Source organism: Kryptolebias marmoratus, linkage group LG4 (genome assembly GCF_001649575.2).
Source record: "Kryptolebias marmoratus isolate JLee-2015 linkage group LG4, ASM164957v2, whole genome shotgun sequence".
Taxonomy (NCBI): Eukaryota; Metazoa; Chordata; class Actinopteri; order Cyprinodontiformes; family Rivulidae; genus Kryptolebias; species Kryptolebias marmoratus.
The window spans coordinates 22800943-22815666 of NC_051433.1; the positions used below are offsets into that span (position 1 = coordinate 22800943).

At 41.6% G+C, this 14724-nt stretch overlaps 2 protein-coding genes across 8 annotated transcripts in view; both read left to right on the top strand.

The window, feature by feature from the left end:
* The window catches only part of sulf2a (sulfatase 2a), a 52421-nt gene extending 40860 nt beyond the window's left edge, over window positions 1-11561 (top strand). For 4 of the 6 annotated variants that reach the window (XM_025009206.2, XM_025009205.2, XM_037975471.1 and 1 more), the window contains 19 exons: window positions 372-611; window positions 715-866; window positions 2845-3014; window positions 4402-4552; window positions 4808-4983; window positions 6028-6156; window positions 6400-6456; window positions 6558-6687; window positions 6996-7203; window positions 7518-7800; window positions 8002-8098; window positions 8204-8298; window positions 8383-8442; window positions 8522-8688; window positions 8863-9005; window positions 9166-9274; window positions 9366-9399; window positions 9829-9882; window positions 10245-11561. In XM_025009206.2, the coding sequence (XP_024864974.1) occupies window positions 372-611; window positions 715-866; window positions 2845-3014; window positions 4402-4552; window positions 4808-4983; window positions 6028-6156; window positions 6400-6456; window positions 6558-6687; window positions 6996-7203; window positions 7518-7800; window positions 8002-8098; window positions 8204-8298; window positions 8383-8442; window positions 8522-8688; window positions 8863-9005; window positions 9166-9274; window positions 9366-9399; window positions 9829-9882; window positions 10245-10275 (2486 nt within the window). In that variant the 3' untranslated portion in view covers window positions 10276-11561. The remainder of the gene's footprint in view (window positions 1-371; window positions 612-714; window positions 867-2844; window positions 3015-4401; window positions 4553-4807; window positions 4984-6027; window positions 6157-6399; window positions 6457-6557; window positions 6688-6995; window positions 7204-7517; window positions 7801-8001; window positions 8099-8203; window positions 8299-8382; window positions 8443-8521; window positions 8689-8862; window positions 9006-9165; window positions 9275-9365; window positions 9400-9828; window positions 9883-10244) is intronic. The other 2 variants (XM_017430603.3, XM_037975472.1) reach the window with 2 other exon arrangements.
* Window positions 11562-12802: 1241 nt separating this feature from the next.
* Window positions 12803-14724, top strand: part of arhgap46a (Rho GTPase activating protein 46a) — a 32638-nt gene continuing 30716 nt past the window's right edge. For both annotated transcript variants that reach the window (XM_017430588.3, XM_017430590.3), the window contains exon 1: window positions 12803-12981. In XM_017430588.3, coding sequence (XP_017286077.1) covers window positions 12968-12981 — 14 coding nt within the window. In that variant the 5' untranslated portion in view covers window positions 12803-12967. The remainder of the gene's footprint in view (window positions 12982-14724) is intronic.

A 14724-nucleotide genomic window follows, 5' to 3' on the forward strand; every position in this document is an offset into this window, starting at 1 on the left:
TTGAAAACGAGGAATTTATGGTCAAGCATCTGTTTCCCCAAACAATCACCATCAGCCTGTAAAGCTTTTGGTACACACACATCTAAATGGGTCACAGTTTACTGAAAAGATTTAGTGCCTCATTTGACTTCAACCCTTGCTTTTCCTCTTACCATCTTGCTAATGATTCCACCATCTCTTGCCTATGTTCAAATATTTTCTTCTTAAGTTTCTGCGTGTTTATGAATCACTCAGTCTTCTTCCTCTCCAACAGCCTTTTATCCCCCTGGGTTCCTTTCATTTTTGTTGTTGGCCTTTGAATTTTAACCTTCCTCTCTTTTTTTTTCCTCCCTCTTGTACATTATTGTTTTGTGTTTTGTTTTTTTTCTCAGGTTCAATGCAGGCCATGAACAAAACTCGGCAAATCATGGAGAAAGGCGGCACACATTTCTCAAATGCTTTTTCCACCACACCCATGTGCTGTCCATCCCGTTCCTCCATCCTGACAGGGAAGTACGTGCACAACCACCACACTTACACCAACAATGAGAACTGCTCTTCGCCCTCATGGCAGGCACACCACGAGCCGCACACATTTGCGGTGCACCTGAATAACTCTGGTTACAGGACAGGTGAGCGCTGCCAAGTCCGTTCAAAGTACCTTTCATCATGCATGAGATTTCCAGAAACACTGTGACTTCAGGACATTGTTATTTTGCTCACATACATTTTCAGCCTTTTTTGGAAAGTATTTGAACGAGTACAATGGCTCCTATGTGCCCCCTGGCTGGAAGGAATGGGTGGCACTGGTGAAAAACTCCCGTTTCTACAACTACACCCTCTGCAGAAACGGAGTACGAGAAAAACACAGCAGTGACTACCAGAAGGTATGCTCTCCTTTCTTTGCAAGAGACATCTCACCTTCGCTTACAGAATGATCCTCCAAATAATTCCCACCAGGCAAAGTACCTCACAATTAGACATTTTGTTATCTCTGTATTTTAGCAATTCCACTTAAGTACTCGTGACAAACCATATACAATGTCAGTTCCAAAAGATTTGGGGCATTGGGTAAAATGTAAATAAAAACAGAATGAAATGATTTACAAATCTAATAAACCCATATTTTTATTCACATTAAAACAGTAAAGTATCAAATGTTCAAAGTAAGAAATTATACCAATAAAAAAGTCATTTTGAGTTTTATCGCAGCAACACATCTTAAAAAAAAAAAAACAGGATAGGGCCATGTTCACAACTGTGAAACATCTCTTCTTTCCCCAACAGTCTGTAAACATGTTAGACCTGAGGAGAGCAGCTGCTGAAGGTTTTTAGAAGGATTGTTGTCCCATTCTTGTCTGATGTAGGATTCTAGCTGTTCAACAGTCCTGGCTCTTCTTTGGTGGATTTTTCATTTCATGACGCACTAAATGTTTTCAGTTGTTGAGGTCTGGACTGCAGGCAGACCAGTTCAGCGCCTGGACTCTTCTTCAATGAAGCCCTGCTGCTGGAATGGATGCAGTAGCAGTTTAACAAGGTCTTGCTGAAATATGCAAGACCTTCCCTGAAAAAGACAGTGTCTTGATGGGAGCACATGTTGTTCTAAAATCTGTATATATTTTCTCTGCACTGATGATGCCTTTCCAGATATGTTAGCTGCCCATACAATAGGCACTAAAGCACCCCCACACCATCAGAGAGGCTGGCTTTTCAACTGTTTGTTATAACAGGCCTGATGGTCCCTCTCCTCTTTAATATGGAGAATGTGGCGTTCGTGTTTTACAAAAAAATTTTAAAGTTTGATTCATATGATGACTGAACAATTTTCCACTTTGTCTCAGTCCATTTTAAATGAGCTTTGGTTCAGAGAAGACAGCAGAGTTTATTGATGGTGTTCATATTTGGCTTGTCTTTGCCTGATAGAGCTTTAAGCAGCATTTATGGATGGTGCAGTGAACTGTGTTTACAGCCAGTGATTTGTTGAAGTGTTCCTCAGTCCATGCAGTGATGTCCAGAACAGAATCAGACCTGGTTTTAATGCAGCGAGGGCCCAAAGGTCACAGCATCTAATGTTGACTTTCAGCCTTGTCCTTTGAGCAGATTCTTCAAATATTTTCATGATATTATGAACTGGAGATGATGGGAATTACAAAGTCCTCTTAATTGTCCACTGAGGAATATCATTCTAAAATTGTTCCACTATTTTTGGATGCAGTTTTTCACAGTATGGTGAACCTCCGCCCATCTTTACTTCTGGGAGAATCTGCCTCTCTAAAGTGCTCTTTTTATACCCAGTCCTCTTGCTCAGCTGTTGCCAATTAACTTAATTAGTTGCAAAAAGCTCCTCCATCTGTTTCTTATCCGTACCACTTATTTTTACAGCTTTTTGTTGCCCCAACCTTTTTGAGATGTGTTGCTGCCATCAAATTTAAAATCACCTTATTTTTTTCCAAAAATCATTGTACATTGTTTTTAGTTCATATGTTTGATATGTTTACTATGATCCAACGCGTGTGAATAAAATATGGGGTCATGAGATTTGCACATCCCAGCCTTTTTACACAGCATCCCAACTTTTTCAAATTTGGGGTTTAAAAAAAAACATTTACAACTAAAAATGATTTACTTTGGTTTGGTCAACCTGATAAAATTTGGAAATTATGCTCTAAAAGAACATGTAGCTAAAATAAAGAGATCAAAGTTTGAACAGTTTATTAAACATATGCATGGTTTTGCTTCAGCCGGTGATGGCTGGTTTTGATTCCAGATCAGTATCTGGCTCTGATCCAGCACAGCTGTGTGGGCTCTGACATCTGCTCTGTCACTCCTTTTCTCTCTGCTGGACAACATTCACTTCCTCTACAGGACTACCTGACAGACATCATTACCAACGACAGCATCAACTACTTCCGTATGTCCAAGAGGATGTACCCTCACCGGCCCATCATGATGGTCCTGAGCCATGTGGCTCCACACGGTCCAGAGGACTCTGCTCCACAGTACAGCTCTGCCTTTTCCAACGCCTCGCAGCACATGTAAGGGCGTCAGTAAGCTACTAAAAGGTTTTTTAAAAATGATTAACCAAACTACTGCTCCAGGTTTTTCTACGATTGCACTCAGAACAAATAAATTGGCAAGCTGCTTCAACTGGACTGCTTATTTCTGTTTCTGTTCATTTTCGGGGGGGAAAGGATACAATTTTACATTTTCACTGCTGTTTGATAGTATATGACTCGCTCCTGCATTTACGTTTCCTTTCATTTGACCCAAAATGACACAAATTCCATAATCTCAGCACAATCTTGTCTTCCTCTGCCTTCAGTTTGCTGTCGGCAGCTGAAGCTTCTCGCTCCGTTAGGGTTTTGCGCCGATTTATTTGTCTTGTGTTGCTCACATTAGTGAACAGCATAATAAAAAGCCTTGCTTGTTTGTACTGTTTTGTCAGGTATGATCAAAGGGAAGCATGAATGAGGTTTATTTAATGCAGAGGTGATTATTTAGACACACATAAAAGCAAAGAGTTACTGCACACACTACTATCATTTTACCCTTTGTTTTTCTGACCCTCTGCACCCATGAGTGACTCTCTTCTGCTGCTAGCTAATAGCAAGCCCACTATTGGCCTCCAGAGATGTATCTAAAACCAGTAATGAGATTGTAGTTTCCACTCCTTCCCTCCAGCCCCCTCACACACTCATACTGCTTCATCTAATCCCTCCAGCATCATTAACCTGTGCCACACAGCCTTTATACACAGAAAATTCAGACAATTCAACCCCAGTGTCTTTGTGCAAACTTTTAATTGCTCTCTCTCTCCGTAAATGCACTCTCTCCTGGGCTTTAGTAGCTCAGAGCTCTTTCTCTGGCTATTTTTTTTACTCTGCCTCCATCTGTCCTCATCAACCAGAGGAGAAGATTGAGGCAGTAAAATTTATGCACTAATCTGGAGATAAACCCTCTCACCTTGACACTCATTTTACACTTTATTGCAGTCAAAATTGCATGACAGCGGCAAAATCATTCCACACAATGGTTCTACATATTTTCTAACAGAACCTCCCAAATGGAAAAACTTGTATATGGCGTGTAGTTGAATATTAATCAGTTTGTGCGGGCCTTTTGATTGCATCACTTAGAATTTTTATGTTGTTTTTGTAAGCTCTAGTTTAACTTTGAATAAACTGTTTTCTTTCTTCTCTGGAAAGACATTAGCATACAGCAGCAGATGTAGTCACTGTGAGTGCAGTTTAATTTTAAACATTTTAGTACACTTTTTGTGACTTAAAGCTTTAGTATCCAAACTTTAGTAAAAAATATACATTAAACAACCTTTAAGTGTCTGCTTTTTCTTAGAGTTTGATTTTAAAAAGTAGCTTTACAGCACACAATTTCTTACATTTCACTTCTTTGTACTCTTTGAAGAACCCCAAGCTACAACTATGCCCCAAACCCAGACAAGCACTGGATCCTGCGCTACACCGGACCCATGAAGCCTGTCCACATGCAGTTCACCAACATGCTCCAGCGCCGGAGGATGCAGACTCTGCTGTCTGTGGATGACAGTGTGGAGAAGGTGGGCAGACGAGCAGACAGTGGTTTGCTTTAAACACACATACGCTCAGACGCACACGTACAATTCATCTAACAGCCTTGGGTCCTGGGAGATCTGTGCCTGTTCTGGCTGGGACTGGATAATGAATTCACTGACACACTTGGTAAATTGTTCAATCTCTTTTTCCTTGAAAATGGCACAGGAGATTTGAGCCATCAAACTGAAAGCTTAACTTTTTACGCTGCATGAGTGTTAAACGAGTTGTATCTTATGTAGGTGTACAACATGCTGGTGGAGACAGGTGAGGTGGACAACACCTACCTCATTTACACCTCCGACCATGGCTATCATATTGGCCAGTTTGGTTTAGTGAAGGGCAAATCGATGCCTTATGAATTTGACATCCGTGTACCTTTCTACATACGAGGACCTAATGTGGAGCAAGGCACCACGTGAGTGACTCAGACTGCTCTTCTGTCACAATCATTGTAATTCGCTCACCTTCCATTTCATCGATACACTTATTCAATTGCTTGTTAACACAAATAGCTAATCAGCCAATCACATGACAGCAACTCAGTGCATTAGACATCTGGACTTGGTGAAGTTCAAACCAGGCATCAGAACAGGAAAGAAAGGAGATTTAAGTGATATTGAACATGGCATGATTGTTGGTGCCAGACAGGCTGGTCTGAGTATTTCAGAAACTGCTGATCTACTGGGATTTTCACACACCATCTCTAGGGTTTACAGAAAATGGACCAAAAAAAAAATTAATAAAAAATTACAGTGAGCGGCAGTTAAGTCAATGAAAATAACTTGTTGACGTCAGAGGAAAATGGGTAAATTGGTTCAAGATGGCAACAGTAGCTTAAATAACCACTTAGTACAATCAAGTTAATGTGAATACCATCTCTGAGCACACAACACTTCAACCTTGAAGCAGATGGGCGGCAGCAGCAGAAGACCCTGCCGGGCGTCACTCCTGTCCGCTAAGAACAGGAAACTGAGGCTACAATTCACACAGACTCACCATAACGTGACAATAAGAGACTGGGAACGCATCGTCTAGTCTGATGAGTCTCTGTAAACCTAATGATGGTTTCACGTCTACATGTCTAAGATAGATAGATAGATAGATAGATAGATAGATTCAACTTTATCATTAAAAAAGCAGATCCTTAAAACAATGAAAGGCACCTGACCCAAAAATGCAGATGGCTAACTTGCACATGAACAAGGTTCAGGGATGGTAATTGCTGCCTTGTCATTGGCTCATTAGCTATTTGTGTTAACAAGCAATAAAAGAAGTGTACCTAATAAAGTGGTTGGTGAGTTAAATGGTAAATGGTATAGAACATTTACAACAAACTATCTGATTATACAATATTTTGTGGAGTTGGTTGATGCTGATATAAAAAGGTGTACAAATGTTGACATTGCTGTAATGTTATTGAATCAAAGTGTGTATAAATCGTATTCTTGTTGCTCTGCAGTAATCCTCACATAGTGTTAAACATCGACCTGGCACCAACTCTGCTGGACATGGCCGGTGTTGACATTCCTGCAGAAATGGATGGCAAGTCCATCCTCAAGCTGCTGGCCACAGAGCGGCCCGTGAACAGGTGAACGCGCATACTTTGTTTTCAGTATCTTCTGCAGAAACTGGCATTTTAAAATGTGTCAAAAAGCGGTTTGCCTGAAGCTTTAGTCAGTCTTCAGGCATTCCTGTACATATTGAAATTCGCACCCTAAATATAAATGTATAAATGTAACACCCCTCTCTTTTCAAAGAGCGTGGCATTTTCAAATAGTGTTCATGTTTGTTCAGTGCAAATATCACTGTGTGGTTTTTACTCCTTTTCCAGGTTCCAGCTGAACAAGAAAAGTAAAACCTGGAGAGATTCTTTCCTGGTGGAGAGAGGGTATATTTTATTGATTGACCTTTTGCGAGACATGTTTTCATTCCAGGCACTGTCTTCTGGCGAGATCGGACTGCTTGTCAATGTTCCTTCTGTTCTTTCAGGAAGCCTCCGCACAAGAGGACTGATGGGAAGGAAATGGCCCAGGAGGAGAACTTCCTGCCAAAATACCAGAGGGTGAAGGACTTGTGCCAGAAAGCAGAGTACCAGACCTCTTGCCAGCAGCCAGGACAGGTACTTGACCTGTAGGAGCTTAGAAAAAAAGCGAGGTTAATTTATTTTCAAAAGAATGTGAATGTGGCCACAGCAGGATGTTAATCTGCAATCTGCTTTAACATTTACTGCCCGTGGTATATGCAGTCATTGTACTCATTTGGTTTGATTTCTTATCATTTTACTTCAAAATGAAGAGAACTGAGCGTAACGTGTCTGTTTTTAAGGAGTTTTAGAGTAGCAATGATTGTGGGTCTAGATTTCATTCTCATTTTAAGAGCTTCTGGTATTGCCTGAGGACTCATATATGTCTTGGTGCTTCGTTTCAGAAGTGGCAATGTGTGGAGGACCCAACTGGCAAGCTGAGGCTGTATAAGTGTAAGGGCATGGCTGGTCTGTTTGCCCCACGTATGCAGGCTCTGATGGCCAGCAGTGCCTCCACGCTGTCTCTCTCACCTAATGCTGACAACTGTAACTGTGGTGATATGAGTGTCAAAACGCCTGACCTGAAGAGGAAGAGGGTGCTGAACAAAAAAAGTAAGTGTCTGTTCTCACTCACATATTCTGATATTTTGATTATTATTATTAGATTCTCGTTTTGTTTGGAAAGATGGGTGTTCTTGACTAGAAAGACAAAAATAAACCTCAATCTAAAATTACCAGTTGCTGTAGTACTGATGAGATAAAAACCATGTGTTGGTGCTGCCACCTAGTGGTCAAGTTGAGCAGACATCTGCGCCTTTATTCATTAAAAATCTTTTGTCATTGAGAAATATTAAATGCAACTCTGCAGATTATTATTTTAATTCTCATCCAGTTCTAAAAACACTCCTCTTTTTTATGTCATTCAGATTCATTTGTCTCATCTTATGCAGAGCTGAAATCCAGTAAGCCTGTGTCCAGGAGGCGCTGGGCCCGTTCTGTATCATTCGAGCTGGATGGAGACCTGTATGCTGTCGACCTGGAGCAGGGCTACCGACCCCTGGGATCCAGGAACACCAGCTGGACCAAAGACAGGAGGAGCGGGGCGGGAAATGAAGAAGACGGAGAAGAATTCAGTGGCATGGAAGCCACAGCCAAACCCACCTCTCGCGACAAACTTACACCACCTGCTGCTTTGAAAGTTACTTACAGGTCTGTGTGGATCACTGGTAGCTGTTTTCCAGACATTTCTGTCTGGAAAACTGGAATTTTATTTTTGAAAGGTTACACTTAAGTAAAGCTTGGATTAAAGCACAAGATTTTGTTAATTATTTTATGGCAGAAATTGCCAGTCAGGATTATACACTCAAAGTTTTTTACCACACTATATTACATATTGTGTGTGTGTTGCAGGTGCTCCATCCTTATGAATGACACAGTGAAGTGTGATGGGGGTCTCTATAAGTCTCTTCAAGCATGGAAAGACCACAAACTGCACATAGAGCATGAGGTACTATTGTATCTTTCCTAATTCTGAAACACGCGTCTCATTTTACTGATTGTTTTGTGTGTAATGCGCTTTGGGTGACTCTGTGAGTCTTCTTGATGCACTTAGATTGAGACTTTGCAGACCAAAATCAAAAACCTCCGTGAGGTCAAAGGTCACCTGAAAAAGGTGCGTCCAGAGGAATGTCAGTGTAACACTCCCAGGTGAGGAATAATCAGATAATCAGGGTAACATTGTGGCCAACACTGAAATGTACAAGATGTGACAGCTGCCTTTTGTCTTTTCAGTTATCCCCTTAAAAATAAAGACACTAACCGGCTTGAAGCGGAACAAATGCTCTCACTCAGGTAAACTTTGGCATTAATTTACAAAAAAAAAGGAAGATTTTTTCTGTTTTCGCTACACTAATAGTTCTTGTCTTAGCAGAATCCCTTCCAAGCAGAAGACTCAGTGGCTGCAGAAGGAACAAAAACGCAGAAAAAAACTGCGTAAGTTCCTCAAACGGCTCCAGAACAATGACACCTGCAGTATGCCTGGCCTCACCTGCTTCACCCACGACAACCATCACTGGCAGACCGCCCCCTTCTGGACAAGTGAGGAAAGACCGCTGCTGTAGATAGACACGGTGTTTTGGAACATTCCTTTTTGTCTCTGCTGCTGTTTTCCACCCCAGATATGATGAAAACGATATCATCCCACCCTCTTGTAAATGTATTGTTTTCCAAACTCACCCCGCCCTTCCTCACCCCGTCCTTCTCTTATCTCAGTGGGTCCGTTCTGTGCGTGCACCAGTGCCAACAACAACACGTACTGGTGCCTCAGGACCATCAACGACACTCACAATTTCCTGTTCTGTGAATTTGCCACTGGCTTCCTGGAATACTTTGACCTCAACACTGACCCCTACCAGGTATTTTATTTGGACAGACACACACATGAAGACAGATATAAATACTTCAACAGGAACAAATAGAAACTGATCCTAAAACACAGTTTGTGGTGCATTCCTTTTAGATAGCAGACATTTTCCCAAAGCTCTTTCTGACATTTCGTCCTCTCTGTTCCTGCAGCTGATAAATGCTGTTAGCACTCTTGATCGCAGTGCTCTGAATTCACTGCATCTACAGCTCATGGGCTTACGGGGCTGCAAGGGCCATAAACAATGCAACCCTGAGAAGGGTGAGTAAAATCTCTCTCAGGTGAACATGACTTACTGTTGCTTTATGAGTCGTTTCAGACGGAGATTGATGTTCTCTCAACTTCCTTTCAGGAGGAAAAGAGAAGAACCACTTCAACGACTACAGGTATTTCTTCCTCCGAACAGCTCACAGCTGGTTACTTTTACAAACAGCTTAGATGAAATTCAAGTCAGGGAGGTTTCTGTCTCCCCAGTCAGACTTTGGTTATGTTTTTGCTTATTGTGAGTCATGGTAATTTAAAGTGTTGTTCTGAAATCAAACCCCGTTAAACCTGCCATGGTTCCTTACTGTTTGCAATCAAAGCCTTTAAGTGTAAAGAAACACCAAACAAGGCTAAATACAAACCTGCTTTAGAGCTTCTTCTGTTCCTTTTTGTAATGACGCCTAATTGTGTGTCTCTGCTGTGTGTGTGTGTGCATGCATATCTGTGTGTACACCTGTATGTGCGTGTCCTGTGTGTATATACCTGTGTGTTTGTCTCCTCCATGCACGTGCATTTGCCCCGCACGTGTACACATGCTGTGCATGCTTCAGGCCAGCTCATCGTCGAAAGAGGCCAAAAGTGAAGAAGCCCTCCTCCAAATCGCTGTGAGTTTGTCATAACCCATCTGCTCCTTTCTAGTCACCCAAGCTCTAGTTTGTTTTGCATCCATCCACATTTTGTTTGGCTTGGTCAGGTGACCCAGCAGTTCGTTCTTCCGGTGCTTTTAGTTCTGTACTTGTCCATCGACAGTAACTCTCATAAACCTGCATTACAAATCCGTACCTCATTTGTTCAAACTCTCAGGTCTATATCAATCAGGCGATGCAGAAAAGGAATCTTATTATGTTGTGTTTTCAGTCCCGTTTTTTTTCCTTGCAGTGTTGGTAGGAACAACTGGAGCCGTGGTTCCCAGTGAACACTTCAAGTGGCACGTTTAACTTAACATCATGTTGTTTCTCATGCACAGGGGGCAGATTTGGGAAGGGTGGGTTGGTTAACCAACCACATCCCACCACCCACCAAACTGGCATCTTCCAGCAGAGGAAGGAGGATGAACAGTTCATTCCAACAAAAGGACCTTGACCTCACTTCACTGGACCATACCCTGAGATATACTAAACCTGGGTTTACTTTTTGGAAGAGCAGCTCTTTGTAGCCTTTGCCCAGGAGGAGGAGACACTGAGTCTTAAGGATTCTTCAGCTCTCCACTCTGAAATACATCTGACAGCAGTTTGCTTTTGTTACCCTCCAGCTGTTGAAATGAACTGCAACAGGATGCTGTAAATAGGTGGGAAGTTCAGTACCCACAAGCCATTCAGTCTGACAGTAATGTTTGTAGATAATATACAGGATGTTGCTTTAATCTGCTTTATTTCATGGCAATTGGGACTGTGTGGAAGCATGATGAGCTACAGGTCAACTCTGCTGCTACGCAACGATGTCATGGCCTCATGACCTCCCTGCGGCACAGGCTGATGATAAACTAAAAACCAGTGAACTCACAGTAACAGCTTTCCCTCCACCAACGTGTTTACACATACAACCGATGTGGACTTGATAACGATTCACCGTAAAAGACTTTTCGCCATAATCTTTTGTATTATAGTTGATCTTAACACCGATGAATGTCTTTTATGAATAGTCATCTGCCTCCCAGCTGTGAGATGTGTCTACAACGACAAGCCTTCACCACCCACTCTCTCACAATCATTACAACTCAAGAAACGCTCCCCATCAACACAAAGCATTAGTGAAAATAATGTTATTTCTCAGTATTGTCAGTATCACACTGTTTCCAAATAGCTTGTTTAGCTTATTATACATGGTGCTACAGGATACAGCACAAAATAAAACTTTGCTGTACAGTACAGTATGTATTTGAATGTATGTTGTGCAATTAATATAAATGTTTACAATATTTTTTATAATACCGAAGAGGCAGACCTCGTTGTACCATATGAGTTGACAAAATGAACGTATAGGGTGAAATGTAGCTTGGAGAATTCATTACCCACAGTTTGTATGTTTGTCGTTTACTTATTCACATGAGAAAAGCACTTAAAGGGTTCACTGTGATAAGCTGTAAATTCATAGATTCATAGTCTACTTTGTGCCAGAGAAGAAACACACGATGTAATTCTTGATATGAAGTTTAGCTTTTGTTTAGCCCTTGTTTTGTTTTCTTCGCAAATATTTCCATAGACCTAGAGGCGTAATAGTATTTGTGAATAAGGTGTTTTTTTTTTAAAAAAATAAAAATGGCATGAATTTTATTCTGAAATCACGTGAAGGTTTACTTGTTTTCCTTCCAGTAGGTGTCTCTGTTTGCTTGCTCGCAGGATAACGTCCCACATGGGGGAGTTGTTAAAATACTACAGCGTTACAGTGAGAACACACTGTTAGTGTGTATAAAGTAGGAAGGTAAAGCTCCCAGCTCTGTGAACGCAGCACGAACGAGAGCACCGCTGATTTAAAATTCAAATGAATCTTTTCCCAGATATGTAAAGTATGTTGCAATCTGCAGCAGCTCTTTTTTTTCCAGCCACGAAAAGGACTTAGAATCAGGCTGAAACCAGTTTCAGCCAGTTAACTCATCTAGATGTAAAGAGATGTGTTATTTTATTTCATTTCTTTTTATTGACAGGTCATTTCGAGCTCAGCGATGGGTCTGCACACACTGCTGTCCCTTCTCTCACCAAATAAAATCTGTCCAGAGCCACAAAACATGCTGGAAGCATAAACTAAAGATAACACACTTTAGTAAGTATAGAATATATAGAAATAGCTTGTTACGTTATAAAATTTAAGATCTATGGTAAATCTTTTACACGTTTAGACAAACAAGATGGGGTTGATTTAACTCAAACTCATCAGGGTTTTTGTAAAGATTGTGTTAGAAAACTGCAAACATTCCTCGTCTTTGTTCACTACTCATTCAGAACATCTCAGCGCAGCTCATTTTTATCTGATCTTAGCCCCAACTTTTGCTTCAGCTCTCTCCGCCGCTTCATTTCCTCCCTCAGAATGACTCCACGTCTGTCGGCTCGTCCTCGCAGCTTTTAGTCGCCGTTTCTTTCTTAGAAGAAGAGGAAGAAGAAGGTCGCCTTTTCTCTTTCGACCTCTGATTCCATCGTATTCCCTCTTTTTATATATGGGGATTATTTTACCCACTCAACATCTGTCAAACGCAGAGTCTGAAGTACATACTAAATGTAAACAAATGATTCTTAATTGTTGGCAACAAAGCACAACTCTGCTGATTTCACTCATTTAATACAAATTAAGACTTTTTTTGTCTTGAACGATGTGGTTATTTTTTATCATAGATGATACACATATAGAAACATTGTAAATAAAGAGCATTAAAAATTTTGACAACTATTGTGGCTTTAAAATGGGACTTGGAGGATCAGAGTGGCAGAAGTGGGCTTCCATACCGCACAGATACCCTCATTTGTTTCACAGCCAGAGAAGGGAGTGGAGGTGAAGGAGTAAAAAGGAGGGAGGAGTTGAACGAAGAGCGTCTCCGCGGGAGGAGGAGGAGGAGGGGAGGCTGCAGACTGGGTAACCCCATCCCGGGACCGACGGGGAGAGGCGGAGACTCCTCCTCGGACTCAGCCGTCCTGGAGCCGTTGCTCAGAGCGACTCGGCTCCGGTCTCTGTTCAGTTCGCGTTTACGATGTAAAGAAAATGGCCGGCTCAAGGTAAGCAGACTCGGACTTTATTCAAACAAGGTTTTTAAAAAGAGAGAGGGAGAGAGAGAGAGAGAAAAAGAAAAAAAGGTGAAAGTTTAGCTCGGTGGAGTCGCTATCATCGTCATCATCATCATCATCCCGACGCGCTGCTCGTGTCCGCGCCATTCACCGAAAACTTCATATACTGCGTTTGTTTGTTTATTTATTTATTTACAGGTCGTTTAAAGCCGAAATAGCGACAACTGTAGTAGTTTTGTAGCGTAAGTTTAATAATTGGAAGAAGGTGAAAGCGTCTATAAATGAAGTCAGTCATGTCTGCAGCATGTAAACGGTTGTTAGCCGGTAGCCTTAGCAACACCAGAAACAGGCTTACTTTTGAAAACAGCGACTTTTTGCTAACATGTCCGAGTTTAACTCGCTCCAACACTGGCAGCTGCAGCTCAGTTGGACCCAAGTCTTCTTTTTCTTTTTTCTTTTTTTTTCTGTACGACACCACCAGCAGCAGCTCCAAACTTTGATGTCGTCCAGTAATTTTGTTGGACCAACTTTCCTAACTTTCCTGTTTGCTGTGGTTCAGGAGGCAAGGAGGCAAGGAACCGAAGGCAAAAATGTTCCCAAATTCCACTTCTTTACTCCTGCCTCTGTTTGTTTTATTTTATTCACTTTTTTTAGGCTCAGCTGCTGGTTTGATCTGCTTTCAATCCAGAAGGGCTTTAAAAGCTGTGTTCAGCCCGTGTAAACTATTAAAAACCTCTGACATGTGGAGAATGTGAAGTGTTGTCTCCTCTATCTTTTTGAAAAGAGATACAATTTCAGATTGTGACTCTGTAGGACACATGGAGCTTTACATAAAGTTTAACATTTGGTCACTTGTGGAAAAACATCTCTTTTTTGTAGCATGGTAAAGTCAATACAGGGATTTATTTAACAATTGCACAACATAATGTTGAAGTTAAAACTTGCTATATTGATAAAACTCTACTTTAACATTTAAAGGATTAACATTTCTTGAAGGGTTTTAGACTAAAATCATGTCATGTTGACCCAGCTGTAGTCAAACCTTAGATTTTGTGACATTGTGAAGAGTCACGCATGGAATATGCTCATACCATGTCAAATTTTAGCCCAATAACTCAAAAACTGACAGAGTTATTTTATTTTAGTGGCGGCTCGTGGGTATCAGCTGCGGCAGCCATCTTGAACTAGGCCGCCTCCAGAAGTCAATGGCTTGTAGCTGTACATCCGGCGATTATTTCCGGGAATCTTTGTTAAAATCTATCCAGTGGTTCATGAGATATTTTGCCAACAGGCAAACGTGGGCGAAACACTGTCCTCCGCCGTTGCCTTTCAGTGTTTGGAGATAATGCTTGTAAAGAACTGGAGTTGGACCCATTTATCTTTTGTTAGCATAGTTAAATCCAAGGGCTCAAGAGTGAAAGTCAGAGGAATCTTTGATCTCGTCTTACATGTGGATCTGCAGTGAGTATCCATACCAGCTGACCGCAGCGGCCTCATGTTGACATTTGCTCCTTTATACATAATCTGACAAACCTCCCCTCTTGTTAGGTATCGCTTACATAGCCTGAAGTTGTTAGTGCGGCGCGGCACGCCAACCTCACTTCCTGGGAGTAGCAGCTCTGCTCGTCGTGTTTATCCCCTTGTCCATTTCTACCAGCCCGTCACGTGGTCTTCATCTGTCCGCCGTGACGTCACACACCAGGAATGCAGGATGCAGCGAACAGCGATCCATTT